Genomic DNA, 20716 nt, shown 5'->3' with positions numbered 1-20716 from the left:
AGTACTACGCGCGAACGGAAGATGTCAACCGATTTTAAAAAATTTTACGTCGTTTTCATTATTGTTGAAGGAGTCAACTTTTCCGCATTATAGCGATTTGAAAATAAAGACCTCATTTTTTTCGACCCACATATAGCTCCGTGAAGCATTCACAAAAGAGTCAAAACAAATACAACAGAGGCAAATTTTGTTTCTTGAAAAACGTATTTTTAATAAATATGAAACATTTTCATTAGATTACATAATCATGTTTTCATTTTTCACGAAGATAACACTTTTTTTTTTTTCCTAAACAGTTTTAAGAGAAATCTACGCGCGCGTTTTATTTCCCAACTAGGCTCTATTGTGAAATGAAGCCACTCAAAATTCTCCAGAGAAAGAAAGATTACTTTTCTATTTTAAAATGTGGCGATAAATATCTTACAATATAACGAAAAAGATGTTATATTTATTACAATACCTTCCTTATATGTTATGTTTATCGTATATCGATATAAAATAAATTAAATTCATTTTCGGAGTGTTAGCAGTTTAATTTTATTTTCTATAAGGATTTTTTCTGCCCATAATTTCAAACTGCACTTTGGTCAAAAATTATTTTCTGTGAAAAATTCCGTTGATAAGTTAGGAAAATCTATTGTTTTTTTGTTGTTGTTTTTTTGAAGTCAAAAGGAGGATGATGAAATTAATGACGGGAATGAAGGAAATCTAAACATGCGCACTTATACCCCAATCTGGATGTATATCAATTACCTAATGATAAAAAAAAATGCGTAAAATAATTAGTAAGAAAGAGAGGAGGCGAGGTTTAGCACCACTAGATTTTTCTTCACTTATAATTTCCAGTAAATATTTACTGCTCTCCATACACTGCCGAAACTTCCTTACTCCAAAACATGATTATTCTGCTTCTCCATCGTCTGAAATAATATTTATAAATAAAGTAAAAATAAAAAAGAACTGAAGATTCTTTTAATATTGTCGTTTTTGCCAAGCCTCTAGAGTTGAACGCATTCGGTTACAATGACACATATATCAAAATTCAAAAACGGGAAAAATGCATGCAAAATATGAAGGGAGAAAAATGTACTTAGTTTTAATGTATGTAGTTAAGTTTTAAAAAATGATTGAGAGAATCATAATTGAAATGAACATAAAACTAAACTCGGCAATTTTCATATTTTATTTTACGGCTCATTATTTTTCTTAAATTTGATCGAGTCAAAAATTTTGTAAGAGCAGAAATTTCGTATATAATATTTTGTACCATGGCTATTCAATGGGATGACTCCGGTAGTTTTCCTTAATGATGTTTTTTCCTTAATAAAGTTTGAAAATGAATTCTTTTAATGGTATATATAGGTAAGAGTTTTTTCCTCTTCTATCAAAATGTTTTGCTAGGAATTCTAATGGTACTTTTAGAGATGAAGCCGATTATTTGGTGACAGTACGGATAGATGAAAATATTCTAAACAATCGCGATTCCCACAAACTAAGGATCAATGGATTGCGCGTGAATCTAGTGGACATACGCGAACAGTAATTATACATATTTTCAATTTTTTTTCCTTACAAATTAGTGACGACATTGGAATGTAAGAGGAGATAATTTCTACAAAAATATATGTATATATGTCCATTATATGTTTGTATAATACGGTGCTACCCACCATGAATATCATATACGTGAGATACAATATATAATATATTATTTATATTTGTTTTATTTATTCTTTTTAATTTGTTAAGTGTGTGCCCTTTGAATGTTTGAACTTGCTCACTTTCTTTCCTAGTACTCTCCGTGTTAACACATATAGTGGCAGATTTGAGAGTACCCATCATTTTCGGATCACATGGTTTAAGTTTAGAGTTATATTAACATCATTGCTGACCCTCGCGAAAGAAATGCGTAATTTGCCGAATTACCCATTAATTTACGCAGTAACCCCAATTCCATTCGAAAATCACTGCGATAAGTGAGTACTCGAGTAACTATAAGTAAGTTCTAAGGCCACGTGGTGCAATCATAAGTTCGAGATCAAAAGATTCCGCGCGAAGAACTATGTCTCAACAAAGATCAACGTTCCCTCTAATTTTTATTTTTCGTGCGCGGTATGATTAAATGTCACATACACCAACGGTGTATTTGGTGTTTTTGCGAGTGCGGAAGCATTTCCAACATTCGCGGCCACGCACGCAAGCACGCAGCTTAGAGGGAGCATTGTTCACAATAATTCTAAGCGGTCTTGCGGAAGTTGAATGCATAGTGTACTAGGATTCGCTCGGACACTCATAAACCTGGGACGCTTTCCTGAGTTCCAGCATTTGCATGATCCCGTTCTCCTGTGGAACCTCTAAGGCGGCAGGGACGTAAGTCGTACCAGGTATGCACTTGGAACATTGCCTCCGGAGAGCTGGTCTTTGGCGGGATGCTCGACACTTCACTGCGAACCTCAGTTCCTCGGCCATTTCCGAGCATAAAGATTGCTGGTTGGAACAAAGAAACACGTTCTACTTTCAATTAGAACATCGGGATTCAAAACAAATATGATCAAAAATCAAGAAAATAAGAGAATCAAAATAATCTGAAAACTTTAAAACGCACACACGCGTAATTGTTTGAATTCAGTGTCCCAAGAATTGGGAAAAAATGTCTCTCATTTAATACAAATCCTATTGTTGATTGAATTCGTTTTCATCCCATTCGTTATCGCTGTTAAAATAATGGATTTTTATATTTACTCAATTTTAGTACATTAACAGGTTAGACTTTTCTTTTGTTTGACAAATGAGGAAAACTTAATTAACTACCAAGAAACGTCAGAGTAGCGCAAAAGGCATCGTAATACCCTTAGAAACTTTTTGGACAAACTGTAAAAAGTGCCTGTGGGTGGTACTATTTACCTCTGATTTTAAGTGCATCGAAATATTATGATGGTATCTCTCTTTTGCCCATTCATTACCTTTCCCTTTCATTTAAGTTACATGTGTACGCTTTCATACACTGGTGAAATAAATTAAGAGAATTTGCATATTTTATCGAATTTCATGAAAAGAACTGAACTAAATGTAAAACCACTGCTTCTAGACAAAAATGCAAATCTCGTACGTCAAATACGTAAGCGTACACGTGTGTGTAGGCGGAGCCAGTAGAGAAACAGCCTTTATAAGCGCGCGTAAGTTAAGACGCATTTCGTTCACTAGCACACCTCGGCGAATTTTTTGGTGTTATTTTGCAGCAATCGGTTAATTTCAAATTGTAACAGTAAAAATGAGTAACCACCAACGTTTAGATGATGGAATGAGGTAGCGAATTGTGGGGAGGCTAGAAGCAGGCCAATCTCAAGTCCAGATTTGTAGAGAGTTCAATTTAATGCCCAGCGTCCTGTGTAACTTATGGAAACAGTTTCAGGATACTGGATCCATCGAGAGAAAGCCTGGGCAAGGCCGTCCAAGAGCCACGACGGCCAGAGAAGATCGCCATTTGTCGATTATAGCGAGGCGTAACAGGAGTGCTACAGCTTCTCAGCTCTCTCGTGACTTGTATGCAGACACAGGAACCCGTGTATCAAGGGTGACTGTTTCCAAAAGACTTCATGAGAGAGGGTTGTTTGCAAGAAGACCTGCTGTTTGCGTCCCGCTCACTTCTACGGACAGGGGAATCCGTTTATCATGGTGCAGAGAGCATAGAGATTGGAGTATGGATCAATGGGCGACCGTTCTCTTCACTGATGAGTCCCGGTTAAGCCTAAGCACCGATTCTCGCCGTACGTTCATATGGAGAGAACCAGGGACCCGCTACCTACCCTCCAATGTCCGCGAAATCGACCATTATGGCGGAGGAGGTTTAATGGTCTGGGCAGGCATCATGTTGGATGGCCGCACACCTCTCCATGCCTTTGAAAGAGGCACTGTGACTGGTGTGAGGTATAAAGATGAGGTCTTGGAGCCCTATGTTCACCTTTTCAGGGGTGCAGTTGGCCCTGAGTTCATTTTAATGGACGATAACGCGAGGCCACATAGAGCTCTTCTGCTCGACGATTTTCTAGAGAGCGAGGATATTCGCCGGATGGATTGGCCAGCCAGATCTCCAGACCTTAACCCTACAGAGCATGTCTGGGACGCTCTGGGGAGGGCAATTGCAACTCGCAACCCCCCTCCGGGAATGAAAACAGCGTTGCTGAACGAGTGGGACCAATTGCCACAGGAAATAATAAACTGCCTTATTTCAAGTATGAAATCACGCTGCGAGACCTGTATATCTGTAAGAGGGGACCATACCCCCTACAAACTCATCTATTAACCCATTTTTTTGTTTATTCTGCAACCGCTGTTTCATACCTTCCGACTCCAACGAGTGTTACGCACGATCATGCGTGTGTATTACAATTATTGAATGGCTATTTGTTTTGTATTGTATCAATGTATGTACATATCAAATTTCATTAAAATCGGTACAGTATATTCTAGAGATAATCGACCAAGTCTGCAAATTCTCTTAATTTCTTACACCAGTGTATAACAGGAACCAATAAATACATATATATGGAAAGAGCGAGAGGGCAGTCTTCTATAACCACAGTGAAACGCGTACATGTTGACCACCTACGGTGCAACAATTTTCTGTTCAACTGAAAAAGGTGCATTCTTGTCAATACTAGAAATTACAAATCAAGAAGCATGATAATAAAAAGTAAATTGTATGCAATATTACAATGTCCGTTTATTTTGAGCATCAAAACAGTTTTAAATTTCTATTATGAATAAAATATTTTTAATTCTATTGTTTCTAGTTTTTGTAATTGCATTTTTAATTGGGTTGCTGTATTTTCGAAATATGTGGCATCCATTATGTCAATAAAATGACTAAAAACTTTTTAGGTCATCATCCGAGAGATTTCCTTGTTCCATTTTTTTAATATTAATTACAGTATATTAAGTATATATACGGGTATTATACGGGAATATTAATATTTTTTCCAATTACTCGTGCCACAGTGCGTGAAATAAGGAAGGCAGGGCCGTGTCTCAAGTGATGTAGATGGAAGCATGCTTGTGCCTGGTTTGTAAAAGAGCCTGGGTTCGAGTTCCGGGGGAGACAAGATGACTTTTCTCTCCAAGTTCGCATCGGCATAATATCCAGAAAAATATCAGTTTCTTTGTAAATTTATTTCTTTTTTACATCACATTACAATACCTATTTTTGCTGATATGGTATATTTACATTAACGTTTGCTCTAAAAATAATCATTTACTATTGCCGAATGAATTAAAATTAATTTCAGACGAATGTTTTTAATGTTCACATGCAAGTTAACTTTTTTTTTCTCATCTTGTTGCCTCCATGATGCATAGTGAAGTAAATATCAAACAGAAATTCAATGTTTGGGAAAGTGTGTGTGTGTGTGTGCGATTCGATTGTTTTAAATTTTCCTAGAAGCGAGACTTAAATGATTTTCCATCAAATTTATTGAGAGGATTAATATTCTGGTCCAACGTATAACAGATTTTATGTTCCGACGTATGACAGATTTTACTGTATATTGCATTAAGATTTCCCAAGTGAGTATTTACCCTTTCTGTTTGCGCATGTTTCCTCGAATTCCAGAAGAATTCGACTAGGGCGGCTATTATTGCTAATGCGAGTCCACACAGGAGCACGACGAACACCCCACCGATGTTGCCAAGGCCGAGAGAATTAGCTTTGCCTTCCTTGTTCTTGTCTTCCCTGTTACAAGTCACACCCGAACCTTTCCACCATTTGTTGTAGAGCATCTGGATGACGCCTTTCTCTTGAAGGTCAAGTATGGCCAATGATATCTTATCCCGCCATGGAGATCCTGTCGTTGATTTGAAAATGTATGCAGAAAAATTCAAAGTTAAATTCAATCAAAATTCTTACATATTAGTGCTTTTTTAGAACTTCTCAGTAGTATACATATTAGCGGTAATAATACGCGGTATAATCAATACACTGGGCAACAATTAAACGGCTTCCCACATGAAAATATACAATTCCGAATGATTTTGATCTGCTGAACAAAAATAGCACCTGGAAAAAAATGTATTGGCTCTGGTTTTGAAGGTATTACCATAACAGTTAAAGACAGAAGTCGGAAGAGGTCATGTTGACCCTGTTAATCACTTTGGCTGCAATATGTCATTTTTGCTAAGATTCATTTTCTTCATTCTCATCCTAATTTCTTCCCAGAAAACTGTGGGAATGTCAGTGATAAACACGGAGAGCGTTCCTATCAGGACGTAGTCAGCATATATAACAACGGTAACAGGGGAAATGGTCATCCTCAATGCCGACTGACTACTATTCATGACGCATAAATTTTGTCGAAACTAGTTGCATGATGTTAGGGACCATTCAAGTATTACGTAAGCAGATTTTCAGCCATTTTTGACCCCCTCCCCTTGTCAAAAAAAGTCAGCAAAACACTGACCCTCCTCTTTCCCCCCCCCCCCCGTCAGCAAAATTTCGTCAGGAGCTTAGAATATTTCATATCTTCAAAAAGGGGTGGTTGATGACGTAAGCAACCTTACCTTGAAACCTCCCTCCCCCCCCTTGTCATCAAAAGTCAGCAAATCCAAACCCCCCCCCCTCTCGATGCTGACGTAATACATGAATGACCTTTATGAATAAGGTCGAGCGACAATTTTTTTTAGACATGGTGTAATAGCAGGAAAAGTAAAGTCATATTTGTTATGTACACGACACATGTACGTATTCGAGTAGTTTTAAATTCATACAAAACGTCGGTTGAAAGTACTGGAAATTTCTGGTGCGATTCAGAAGTATTAACAATTTATTTGAACGCGGAATACACAACACATTTGAGTATCGTGTATTATATTTTATTTTAACGAAAACGGCTAAGAAAGAGATAATTTTCGTTGCTCCACATTGCTTGTTTGCTTCGAGTCTATTTGCAGAGAATGCGGAATTTTCAATTTTAAAAGTAGAACGTTTCTATATTTGCATTCTCATTTATCTTTATCTAACACACAGATAAGCCGGAAGTATATAAGGAAACTCGATAAAAGAATTTCCTAGAGTTTATTTATGCATCGAATAAACTGGAATTCAAATCTCCTCTCTGTCTGTTAGATGCTATGCTGTGTGTGCATATCAAATTTTTCCATTTCTATTTTATGTCAAATGCTTACTTTCCATCCGTGAACGAAACTAATTTTCCCGTTTTTGATTTCGTGCGTGTCTGCGATTTTTAAACTCCATACATATAAAGAAATGCAGCCAAGTTGCAGATTTTCATTGCATTGTGAGTATTTATTCTTATTCTTTATTTTTTACCCGTAAATGAGAAACATATTCTGAAACAATACTTAAAATTTTGTGCTTGAAGTTTGCTAGTGGACCAAGATAATTAAAAACGCTTTGGAGTCAACAGAAGACTTCTTGTCGTAAAACTTACCCATAGCAGTAGCAATGCCGTAGCCTTTTGAGTCCAGGAGTCCACCGACTTGAGTAAGGTTGCAATCTCTTTGCACCATGTAGTCCAATATGGTGGATTCCATGAGGAACGCGTAGTTGCCCTCCAACACGCGCTTCACTCCCTCGTCGTAGGAACTAACGAACACTGAAGGACGGTTCTCCATGAAACGCCACATCTTCTGGTAGGTTTCGATTTTAGAATCCTTTCATAAACGAAGGAAGCAATTAAAAAAAATGTAAAGAGAAGGAAATAAATAATGCACTAGACGGAAAAAAGGACAAATCATCTACAAATTATTACCCGTTTAGGTTCAAATCAAGAGTTGACAACTAAATTTCTTGATTTTCTTTTTCCTTCGGTTTCATGTTTCACATATCAGAGAGCAGAAATGCAACATTCCGCTTCCTTTTTTTACATGTTGCCACCAGCACTGCCGTCTTACTCGAGCGGAGGGGGGGGGGGGGACAATAATTTTTTTAAGCACCCTTCGAAGCCGGTTTATAAATTAAAACTTTTGTGCATGGCATTAATAAGAATCTTCAAGGAGGGGAAAGGAAAAGCTGTTTTTGGGAGTGACACATTCATTAAAACGGCGTGGTCACCAGTTTCTCGATATCGACGTTTAACGTCTCTTTTCAGCAACCTATCGCGAGTTTCCAAAACGGACGTTCACATTAATTTACCGGAGGTAATTTTCAACACTTTAATGAAGGTTCCTCAAAACTGCAAGCCGATATTGTAACTTGAACTCAAGCTAGAGAAAAAAAAGAACTTCAAAAGAAAAACGCTGATTTGAATAATTAAATAAATTACAGTTATCAGAACTTTGGTTTATATGTATTATCAATTTCTTTAGTAGGAAGCATTATTTTTAAATTGAATTCATTTTTAGACTTTTTTTACTAACTCATCGTCATCAACCTGCAAGACTATGTAGGAGGTCAGATGGTGCCCCCTCTCTTGTTGATAGAATTTCCGTACTCAATTCACAATGTCGTTATCGGACTGTAATATTAGCTCTTATCCATGTACGTGTTACGTTGCTTTTGCAATGCCTTTCCAAAAGAAAAGGCATATGTAAGGTCTTGGTCAGTTTCTTTCAACTGACCATATCCACACTTCTTCGGTCGTCACAAGGCAACGTATTATGGAATGCATCGTACATTAAAAAAGTACTCCATAATTCGCGATACACATTTAGACAGATCTATTTCAAATCTTCATAATTTTTGAATAAAAATCGAGGATCTTAGCTTATATACAGGATGATTCAGAAAAGATGAGAAAAACTTTTTCAGAAAAGATGGTGCGGACTCACCACACAGAGCCACAGCTTCGGAATAAACATTTATTTTGACGACACAAACATAATGATTATCTTGGTTAATGAAAAAGTAAGACAGGCATAGAAATTTTCGAACCTCACGCTTTCGTGTGCAGTGACTCTCTGCTCTGCTGTTTTCCAGACGGTCGTCTCCAGTACCCGGGATCACGTGACACACTCGAGGTCGTTGACCCGACTCTTGGGGGGTCGTCTGCTTGAGACACCACACACTCCCTCCCCAGTGATCACGGGTAATAAGAGGTGATCGCGTACTATGGAGTAGCATCAGTGATCACGAGCACTGTAGACGATCTGGAAAGTGGACAGTACGTCCAGAACGAGTGGTTCTGACTGGTTTCACAGCAGAATCAGCTGCGAGTCTGTCAGACGTAACTGCAGTTGGTACATCTGGAGATACGGGTACCGGCTCCACCGTCGGATTCACGAGAAATGCCGGTTTAAGCCGATCGACTGACACTGACACAGTTTTTCCTCTTATGTCCACGTTGAACACTTTGTCGGTCCGGCTGATCACTCTGTATGGTCCTTCAAATGGCTGTTCCAGAGGACGTTTCACCCTATCAGTTCTTACGGAAACGTGAGAAGTAGTTTTCAAATCATGGTGAACAAATGTAGGATGTCCTCCATGCCGTTTGATTGGTCGTGGCTGGAAAGCTTGGACGTGAGTTCTCAGCATTTGTAGGAACTCGGAAGCGTCAGTTGAGTTGGAATTAGCTTGTGCTTGGAAAAACTGACCAGGTAATCGTAAAGTTTCTCCGTATAGTAGTTCTGCAGGTGTGCACCCCAAATCTTGTTTCAGAGAGCACCGAAGACCGAGTAGAACAGTAGGTAATGCTTCAGTCCATTTATGGGTTTGGTTGCATTTCAACGCGGCTTTGAGAGGGCGATGCCACTCTTCCAACATACCGTTCGCCTGTGGATGGTATCCAGTTGTCCTGGCCCGTTTTGCTCCGATGAATTTGGAAAGCTGCGATTCGAATTGGCGACCTTGATCAGTTGTTACTGTCAAAGGTGTGCCGTATCGAGAAATCCAGGTGGAAAGAAAAGCTGTAGCTACCGTGGTTGCTGTGATGTCGCGGATAGGTACCGCTTCTGGCCATCGTGAAAACCGGTCTATCATTGTTAGGCAATAAGAATATCCATCGGAAATGGGCAGTGGGCCAATGATATCCAGATGAATATGTTGAAATCGTTGGGAAGGTTCCACAAACGATTGTTGCGTGGATCTCGTGTGCTTGTGCACTTTGGATCTTTGGCATGGTATGCACACTTTTGTCCATTTAGCACAGTCTTTAGCTAGACATGGCCAAATGAATCGCTTTCTGACCAAATCAATAGTACGTCTAATTCCTGGGTGTGAGAGTTTGTGCATATTCCAAAACACATCATATCGAAATTTTTCTGGAATATAAGGTCGAACTGCACCTGTTGACAAATCGCAGTAGAGCGCTTTAGCTGCGTCTGGAAGAAATACTTTCTTCAGTTGCAAAGCTGATTTGCTCTTTATGAGTTCCTCTAGTTCTTTATCCCCCTCTTGTTGCTCAGCGATGGCAATAAAATCAAGAGGTCCAGGAACTGAAATTGCTGTTACGCGTGATAAGATATCAGCGGAAATATTTTGCGATCCAGGAATATGGCAAATGTTCGTTGTGAACTGCGATATATAATCTAAATGCCTTAGCTGTCTAGGTGAGCATTTTTCACTTTTTTGTCGAAACGCATAGCACAGTGGTTTATGGTCACTGAAAAGTATAAACTCACGAGCTTCAAGCATATGTCTGAAAAATTTTATGGAAGTATAATAAATTTTATGGAAGAATATGCGGCAAGAAGTTCTCGATCGTATGCGCTATACCGTGTTTCGGTGGGCGAAAGTTTACGTGAGAAAAAACCTAGCGGTTGAAGACCATTGTCCGTCACCTGGTGCAGTGCACCGCCTATAGCATAGTCGGAAGCATCTACGTGTAGAGCTAATTGGGCAGACGGGGATGGATGTGCCAACAATGCGGCATTAGCTAGTAGTTTTTTGCAATCTTCAAATGCTTTCAAAGTTGATGTAGACCACACAACTTTTGTTTTGTTTTTTCTTTTTTTCGTAGAACCTTTCAATAGATCATGCAGTGGCACTTGTGTCTCAGCTGCATGCGGTAGGAAACGGCGATAAAAATTTATGAGACTTAAAATTTACGCAATTGCTCAATTGTTTCCGGCTGCTTGAAATCGAGTACAGCTTGTACTTTGTCTGGACGAGGTGTGATACCCGATGGTTTGATCACATGTCCCAGAAATTCGAGCTCAGAAACACCAAATATGCATTTTGACACATTTAAAACTAACCCATACTGTTGAAGACGTTGGAATATCTGTTTTAAATGAATTTTGTGTTCTTCAGCATTTTCAGAAAAGCATGGAGTGTCATCAAGATATACATAGCAGAATGGTAAACCTCGTAATACTTCATGCATGAATCGCATAAAAGTTTGAGCGGCATTTACGAGACCGAAGCTCAATCTTGTATACTCGAATAAACCCCAAGTGGTTGTGATTACGGTTTTTGGTATATCTTCTTCGGCAATGCTAATTTGATGGTATGCCTTGAAGATGTCTAGTCTAGAAAAAATAGACTTACCATGCAATTCTTGAGAAAAGTCTTGAATATGTGGTATCGGGTAAGAATCAAATTCCGTAACACTATTTAGACGACGATAATCACCGACAGGACGTACAGTACCATCCGCCTTGGGCACAATATGTAACGGTGAGCTCCAAGGGCTTTTGGAGGGCCGGATAATCCCTTGTTCCAAAAGGAATTCAAACTCGGTTTTAACCTGTTGTTGAATTTTTGGATTGAGACGTCGAGGCTTCGAAGCCATCGGCGGTCCTCGAGTGATGATATGGTGTCGCGTCACGTGTTTCACTGTTTTACCGATCTGTGAAGGGTTGAAGACATCCGGGAATTCTTGAAATATAGCACTGTATTCAGAATCTCCAATGGTAGTGACGGAAGGTTGTGTTGTGGGCTTGATCGATCCGAGTACCCGTAATGATGTTTGCGAATCGATGAGTCGTCGGTTTCGCACATCAACGATTAGGTTGAAGTTGCTGAGAAAATCAGCTCCAAGTATTGGTGAAGTGACGTCTGCTACGAGAAATGTCCAGGAAAAAGGTTTCCGGAGGCCTAAATCCAGTTTCTTGACCATGGAACCATAAGCAAGAATCTTACTGTTGTTAGCGGCGAACAAATGGAAACTTGGATGTAGTGCTGACGAATTTTTTTTAGGCGGGATAACAGAAACTTCACTGCCAGAGTCAACAAGGAAACGATCACCCGTATGTCAATCAGTCAGAGCCTGCTGGATTTGCTGCCCGATTCCATCATACCAGCGATGAGGGAAGGTCGTCGTTTTTTTTCTGGAATTTACAGGGCTGACGGCAGTAGCGGGCTTTCTCACCGAACTTGTTGTGATAGAAGCAGATATCCCGTGCTTGACTTGAACGAGATGTTGAACGCTTAGCTCGTCGCTGTTGGGAGCTATTACGATATCTCCCTCTGGAGAGTCGATTCACCATTGCCGTTAGCTCTGCCACTTGTTTGGTGAGCGTTTCGATAGCTGATGTCGAATCGGTTCGATCTGAAGTCGACTGCATTTGAGATGACGACGATGGCTGGATTCGACACACGTAATTTTGGGTAGTGACTTCAGCCACTTTGTCGGCTAGGAAAGCAAGTTGATCTAGTGGCTCACTGGAAACTGATAACACTGCTTGAATATTTTGCGGTAAGCGTTGCATCCACAAGGTGCGCAAGAACTCGTCAGTGACTTTGTTGCCGGAGAGTTCTTTCATCTTTCGCAGCAGTTGACTTGGCTTTTGATCACCCAGCTGTAGCTCGTTCAAAAGTTGCTTGACTTTTTGATGTTCCGTCGCGGTGAACTCCTTTATGAGGCGATCCGACAAGGCTTGATAGCGGTTGATTGCCGGAGGATTTAATATCAGATCCGAGACGAAAGACAAGCATTCTCCGTCCAAGGAAGAGACCAAGGCTGCATACTTCGTGTCATCGTTAGTGATTCCACTGAGTTGAAAAGCACTGTTGCACTGTTGAATCCATAGTTGCACATTCGATTTCCAAAACGGAGGTAATCGAAGTCCAATCCTCGAAACTTGAGCATTTTCTTCCGCCATCGCTCAGCTCCGACGGGAGAGAGAGAAAAAAAAAGAAAAGAAGAGACGAGAGAGAGAGAGAGAGAGGAGGAAGAAGAGCAGACGATGATGCGTGGGCGAGAGGGGTCTGTTCTTCAGGGGCCTGTTTGAGGGAAGAATCGAGTCGTCGTAACCACAGACATAATGGAGGCTCGGAAAGAAGAAAATTTCCGAAAATGCATGAGATTAAATCTTCAATGAAGATGGACTTTTTTTGATGGTTAATGTTCCTAAACGTCGCTGGTCACCACTGCGGAGTCACCACACAGAGCCACAGCTTCGGAATAAACATTTATTATGACGACACAAACATAATGATTATCTTGGTTAATGAAAAAATAAGACAGGCATAGAAATTTTCGAACCTCACGCTTTCGTGTGCAGTGACTCTCTGCTCTGCTGTTTTCCAGACGGTCGTCTCCAGTACCCGGGATCACGTGACACGCTCGAGGTCGTTGACCCGACTCTTGGGGGGTCGTCCGCTTGAGACACCACAATGGGAAAAGAGGTGATAGTACACACCAATACAAACAATTGTCATCAGAGAATGCATGGTCTAACATGAAACGGCCGCTCCGCATACGTTAAAACGGCATTCCTGTTGAAATTTATCGGGAGAAAAAGAACACCATAACACCATGCAGGCAAAAGTAACCTAAGGAAGAAGAAGAAACCATATGCAAATCTGCTTCATATTGAATGAAAGGCGCGGACGCCAGCCCTGTGAAGTTATTCCAGTTTGCAACCATTCAACAGCTGTAACGTACGGGATAACGGCGCACTTTAGTAATACTGAAAAAGCAGACATGCATTTCATTTACGGAGCTGCAAGCGGAAGTACCACAGAGGCAGCACGAATGTACGGTGAGCGTTTTCCCCACATTCGGTTGCCCAATCCGAAAACATTTGCGCGCTTGCATCGGCAGTTGTGCGAAACGGGATCCTTTCTTGCTTCCCGGTCTGATGCAGGTCGTACAAGGACCGTCAGAACGCAGAGTAGCCTTGATGTGCCACAATCTACGGCATGGCGGGTGCTGAAGGGCGAGAGGTTGCACCCATACCATCTTCATCGAGTCCAAGCATTGAATTAAGAAGATTATGCTCGTCCCGTAGACTTCGCCCTCTGGCTCCTACAGCAGAATGCAGCACGCCCATATGTTACGGCAAGTGTTCTTTACTCCGATGAATTTACTTCCGCACGAGATGGTGCATTTAATACTCACAATAAACATATCTGGGCGTCTGAAATCCACATGCGCATCAGCGACGCTTCTCCATCAATGTTTGGACAGGAATAATCGGCGACCTCTTAATAGGACCGTAGGTTATACGGTCCTATTAGGAGTTATACCGTATTAATACGCCTTGATGAGGGCAAATACCGGACGTTTCTGCAAGAGGTCTTTTATTTTTTTAATACATATTTCTCCCGTTTTTTCACCAAACGCTTATTTGAATTTGAAAGTATTACTGAAATCGTGAATAATCAGCGTTTTCATTTCTTATGGTAATAGTGGCAAAAATACAAGTATTCAACTCACATATTCTGACGGGTTCAATGTTTTTTCCTCAATTTTTCAGTGATTTTCATGACAATTAACCATTTTGCCGACGTGTGGCAACGTTTTTGATGACAATTGGCAACATTCCGTATTTGACAGTATTTAAGATTCCAGTTCTCGTCAAATACATTTTTGTTTACTGCGACTTCTGTAGCAACCTCCTTTATTTCCAGTAAATGACTTTATTAGCAGTAATTAACAAATTCGTTAGCAAGTTGCATTTTTTGGCAAACATTAACATTTTCCTTGATCACGTATTGGTGAACCTAAGTACGAAGGTAAAATTTTTGTTTGAACTTATATGGACATTACTATAATCAATTGCAACAACTGAATAATTAACTTCATCAGTTGAAGTTGAATTATCAAGTCCGTGTCTACGGACCACCACTACTTCACCAAACTTCAACTCTGGCCATATCGCTACATTCCAATTTACTGCCATTAACGAGTTGGGTTGGAAATGAAGACGTCATCTATCGGTGGTCACCTCAAGCTCATTAGGTGAAAAATTTTGTTATATTCTGTATTCTTCCCCGGATTCGAACCTGGGACCTGGTAGTAACGTTCATGATGGTAGTCGAGCATCTTAATATCACGTCACCAATCACCGCTGGTCCGCGGAACATAGGTTGAGAAACGCTGGTAATTCTAAAACAATGAATGGAGCTCAAAACCACGGAACAAAAATATTTCAAAACACAAGATTTCGACTTACCCTGAAGAAAGTCATCGTAGAGCCGCCCTCCAGAGTCCCGTAAGCAATCTTGTTTTGCTCGGCCAAGTCTTCTACGTTCTCAATGGGAGTGATCATCCTCTCGACCGTGAGGAAAGCTGCTAGATTCGCCGTGTACGAAGATATCATAATCAGGGTGAAAAACCACCACATTGCACCGATGATCCGAGTGGACGTCGCTTTCGGGTTGAGGTCGCACCCCTGGTGCATCAGCGTAACGATGGTGAACCAGAAACTGTTCGCCAGGCTGAACTGGTTTTCCATGACGTCCGAGTCACTGACGCAGGGATGCGGGTTCTGCCACTCGTAGGGACTGAACCTAGCAACTATGAAGAGGGTCGAACTGACCAGGACGTAAGCTGCTAGAACGTACAGCCAGATGTCCACGGCCAGCGGACTCATGAACGAGAAAAGTCTGGACGGCATGCTCTTCGGAAGCTTGAACAAGATGGCTATACCCAAATTCATGAACGGTTTCGTGAAATCGATGACGCTCTCCCTGGCATAGTTTATAGTCATGGCTGCCATAGCCAAGTCAGCATTCTGTATAAGTAAACATACATTTCATTAATAAAATATAGCCTGAAATGTATATCGGTACAAGATTTTTTTCAAAAGTGGATTGGCGAATAAATTATATTATTGTTGTGCATGTACATGTTACGCGAAATGTTCGAGAAAGAAGTATACCCTGTATTATTCTTATGCTATTTAGAGTATTGAGTCAGTGGTCTAAATTTTTCGAGTGGTCCAAATCAAACACTCGAAGGCTTCACTGTGGTTTTGCATCTCGATTGATAATAATAATCACTTTCGTAATGTTGTTTCGTGCTGTTCTAATTCGCATCTTAGAATTTATATAAGTATGGTTCAGTATGTGTTACGAATACCATCAAAACAATGTACGACAGCGTAGCTAAATTAAATGGATGCGACATCATCGCCAGTGCTCCAGGATACTAAATTAATCCGTAATGGCTCAATGCCGTATGGTAATCCATCTATGCTAATTTCCGTTACGACTATATCAATGAGCGACTATATCCAAGTCGAAGCGTTCTATTTGTATAGTTCGTTTAATACATACGCAATTCGCTAGCTTCTCCGGCCTCGTAACGAATGGAAATACATTACTGCGCGGAAGTACCTCGGAGCTAACGTGGGATTGAGCATTTATACTTGGATAAATCTACTTCACATGATGAATACGATTCCGCATAATCTATAATGCTGCTTGTCCATCTCTCGATCGATTGATATAGTTCGCGATAGGTAGGCACTGATTAATGCTGAAAATGAAGGACATGAGTGCATATATATATATCGGCCGGAAACGTAAATTAGAAAACGAACACTATAATAGATAGATATATGTATACACTACGCAGTATAACTATTAGCATTTGCATGGTAAATAAGTGTATATCAAATATGACCGTGCTGACCAATAAGCTTAACTTATGATTTCTGAGGAAATAACGATAAATATTTCAAAATGGTAGTGTTTTCTAATTGCTTTCATAGCTATCAGCAACGGATTGGAGCTCATCGATAGTTAGTTATACAGAAGGAGTCGAATGCATCTGATTTCAATCATACTAATCTTGTCATTCACTCTGATAGGGTTCAAAATTCTCTGTGAGGCTGAATATCCACCTAAGGGTAGGGGGGATATTGTAATACAGTCACACTTGTTAACAAAATGGGAGAACAGACAGTTACAATAACGAATTTACCTACATTAAATGAAGAAAAACGATAAAATGTCAGTGATAAACCAATAACTGGAAATACAAGGACATGAATCAAATTCAATGAGTGGGAATGCATTATTGTATTTCCATTCGTTGAATTCTCTCATGAAATTTGCGAAAAAAATTTATTTTCCTAAAAAAAAGTTTCTTTTGTGGCATTATATGTTCAAAAAGAATGAAAAGTTCTCAAAATATTTTTGCCGTGCTTTTGTTGTATTCGGTATTTGGCTCGTATACTTGCGAACCTAAAAAAAATTTTTAAATTTTAGTCTACTTTATTTCATGATACAATCGGACACCGATATAATGAACTTCGATTCAACGAATTACTTTATTTAACGAATTTATTTTTGAAATTCTGACGAAAATAAGAGTCGAACCTCTGATTAACAAATAAAAACCTTCGATGTAACGAACTATTTTTGAACTATTCTTAATTAATTTTTCTTTTTCTGGTCACCTAAAACAACAAACCGATTTGACTACCAAGGATTTAACATTCAGCTATTTTTTAGAGACGAATAAGAAAAAGGGGAAGAAGTAAAGGGAGCAGCAATAAAGCCATCAGGAGTCCGTGTGGGAAAGCTTCATTGCTCAATTGGTGTACACTAATACCATAAAAAACAGTGGTTCCAAAACTTTTTGGAGCGAGACCCACTTCTGACAAGAAATTTATCGCCTACATATGTTGAACATATATCCCTGTATTTTGCTAGCGAATGTGCACCTACCCCGAAATAAATTTTCGACACACCTGGTTCTATCTGTTCTAATTTGGTCGTACTGCCTTTTAACAATATACAGGGTGTTCCGTTAATAGACCGACTAACTCAGAGGGATGTTAGTAGGCATCAAGAGGAACAAAAATTGCAATGGAACGTGGTGTCGCAAACCACGTTGAGAGGGTGAAGATCGCTTGCAGGTTTCCGATCCATAGTTTAGGAATGCGATTGTTCCAAAATTCTCGAACTCCAAGCTGCAGTGTGGTGATGCTCCGTCTTGCTGGAAATTGAAGTCACCCGAATCGGTTTCTAACTGTGGGAAAAGCCAATCTTGACAAACACTGAAGTGGCGACCGAAGGAAGAGCGTTAGCGCTACAACTGCATGAAACTCGAGATTCCTCTCTTTCTACCTATACCTAATTCGATCAAAACGCATTCAACGCTGAATAGTTATGATTTTTTTTAATCGGATGATTATTTTTGAAACACCCTGTATATTCATTTCTACATTTCTTTAAATCTAGATTTGTTTCTTTCATGAGTTGCGCAGGAAGACGCCATATTGGGTAACTTAGACATGCTTTGTATGTCCCTAAAAGAAGAGGGAGATATCAAGTGATCCAAAAACCTCTTTGAAGAAAACCCAGGCAGCGCTGGATCTTATAGCTAGTCTATATCTATATCTTCTATATATATAAAATTTATTTTCTGTGTGTGTGTATGTTCTCTATACAAATCTACAATTTTGGATCGATCGTCGCCAAATTTTGCATATATACCAAATGGGACCCGACTTGAACGGTAGGCTACTTTAAAATTTCGTCAGACCAGGGCAAATGCCCCAAATGGGCAAAAAACTGTCCGGCAACAATGGTTTTTGGGCCTCAACAATTACTTTCCGAACGTTTACTTTGGTTACCGTGGTTCCCTAGCGATGAGTTTCAGACGTGTTTATGCCTTTATAATGGTTTGTCACTTCTTTAATCCTGTTAGTATATGTATAATAGTTTATGCTTTTATAATGGTTTGCCATATTTTCAATCCTGCCAGTAACGAGGCTTTTTGAATAGACGTCATAATCATCATCAGCATCGCTTTGATGGTCAGGAAAGACCTCATAGAAATCGGTGTCAAAATTGCCGATTTTACTGTAGAAATGCTGAAATTTTGTGGAGTTTTCCGTCACATCAATAATTTTAAAAATTGTATTGAATTCTAGATTTCTGAACTATTGAGTTCGCTTAGAGATATACGAAGCCCAGAAAATTAAATATCAAGTAATTAGCCGGACCTACTTTCGAGTTGGATATCCATGAAATAACATTATAACATTATAAATAACATATCACGTGATCCAAAAAAGCCCCATTGAAGAAAACCCGGGCAGTGCCGGGTATTATGGCTAGTCTTCTATGTATATAAAATCGATTTTCTGTGTGTCTGTGTGTGTGTGTGTGCATGTTCTCTATACAAATCTACAGTTTTAAATCGATCGTCGGCAAATTTTGCATAAATACCAAATGGGACCCGACTTGAACGATAGGCTACTTTAAAATTTCGTCAGAGCAGGGCAAATGCCCAAAACGGGCAAAAAAACTGTCGGGTAACAATGGTTTCTGGGCCTCAACAATCACTTTCCGAACGTTTACTTTGGTTACCGTGGTTCCCTAGCAATGCGTTTCAGACGTGTATATGCCTTTACAATGGTTTGTCCCTTCTCTAATCCTGTTACAATATGTATAATAGTTTATGCCTTTATAATGGTTTGCCATATTTTCAATCCTCCCAGTAATGAGACTTTTTCAATAGATGCCATAATCATTATCAGCATCACTTTGAGGGTCAGGCAAACGATGATCCCCATAGAAATCAATGTTAAAATTGCCAATTGTACTGTAGAAATGCGGAAATTCGGTGGGGTTTTCCGCTACATCAAAAATTTTAAAAATTTTATTGAATTCTAGATTTAATATGAAGTGATTAGCCGGACCTACTTTGAGTTGGACATTCATGCAATAACATTGATTTCAACCATTTATTTAGATCTTCCCAAACATGAAAATTAATGTCTCCGTATTGTGTCTTTTAATATTCAACTGCATAAATTCATATGGTTTAGCATGTTTTAAAATTACGGGCCCGTAAAAAGTATATCGAAAAAATTCCACAGCTTTAGTTGAGCATTTTTGAAAGCTGAAACTGGGAGATGGATAACTTGAAGTTCAGGGGGGGGGGGGATCGAAATACTCAGCGCCCCTTAAAAAAGGGGGAAAATATATTTATTTCTACGTTTCTTTAAATCTGGATTTATTTATTTCATGAGTCGCGCAGGAAGTCACCATATTGGTTAGCTATTAGACACGGTTTGCATGTCCGTCAAAGAAAGAGGGAGATATCACGTGATCCAAAAAGCCTCACTGAAGAAAACCCGGGCAACGCCGGGTATTATAGCTAGTATATATGTAAAATTAATTTTCTGTTTGTGTCTGTGTGTGTGTGTGTTCTCTATACAAATCTACAATTTTAGATCGATCGTCGTCAAATTTTGCATATATACCAAATGGGACCCGGCTTGAACGATAGGCTACTTTAAAATTTCGTCAGCCCAGGGCAAATGCCCGAAATGGGCAAAAAACTGTCCGGCAACAATGGTTTTTGGGCCTCAACAATCACTTTCCGAACGTTTACTTTGGTTACCGTGGTTCCCTAGCAATGCGTTTCAGACGTGTATATGCCTTTACAACGGTTTGTCACTTCTTTAATCCTGTTAGTATATGTATAATAGTTTATGCCTTTATAATGGTTTGCCACATTTTCAATATACTCTCAGTAATGAGACTTTTTGAATAGACGTCATAATCATCACCATCATCGCTTTGAGAGTCAGGAAAAGGGTGATCCTCATAGAAATCAGTGCTAAAATTGTCGAT

The 20716-nt window shown here is 39.5% G+C and overlaps 1 protein-coding gene across 3 annotated transcripts in view; it reads right to left on the bottom strand.

Annotated features, from left to right (window-relative positions):
* Nucleotides 1-242: 242 nt before the first annotated feature.
* Nucleotides 243-20716, bottom strand: part of LOC149076617 (glutamate receptor ionotropic, kainate 2-like) — a 122025-nt gene continuing 101551 nt past the window's right edge. For 2 of the 3 annotated variants that reach the window (XM_089244234.1, XM_089244236.1), the window contains exons 11-14: nucleotides 15292-15852; nucleotides 7443-7665; nucleotides 5575-5840; nucleotides 243-2511 (exon numbers count right to left, since the gene is read on the bottom strand). In XM_089244234.1, coding sequence (XP_089100360.1) covers nucleotides 2272-2511; nucleotides 5575-5840; nucleotides 7443-7665; nucleotides 15292-15852 — 1290 coding nt within the window. In that variant the 3' untranslated portion in view covers nucleotides 243-2271. The remainder of the gene's footprint in view (nucleotides 2512-5574; nucleotides 5841-7442; nucleotides 7666-15291; nucleotides 15853-20716) is intronic. The other variant, XM_089244235.1, reaches the window with a different exon arrangement.

Source organism: Pholcus phalangioides, unplaced genomic scaffold, assembly GCF_987345545.1.
Source record: "Pholcus phalangioides strain wild (caught in Gottingen) unplaced genomic scaffold, Ppha-v1.0 ptg000015l_1, whole genome shotgun sequence".
Classification (NCBI taxonomy): domain Eukaryota; kingdom Metazoa; phylum Arthropoda; class Arachnida; order Araneae; family Pholcidae; genus Pholcus; species Pholcus phalangioides.
This window is presented reverse-complemented; position numbering and strand designations above follow the sequence as displayed.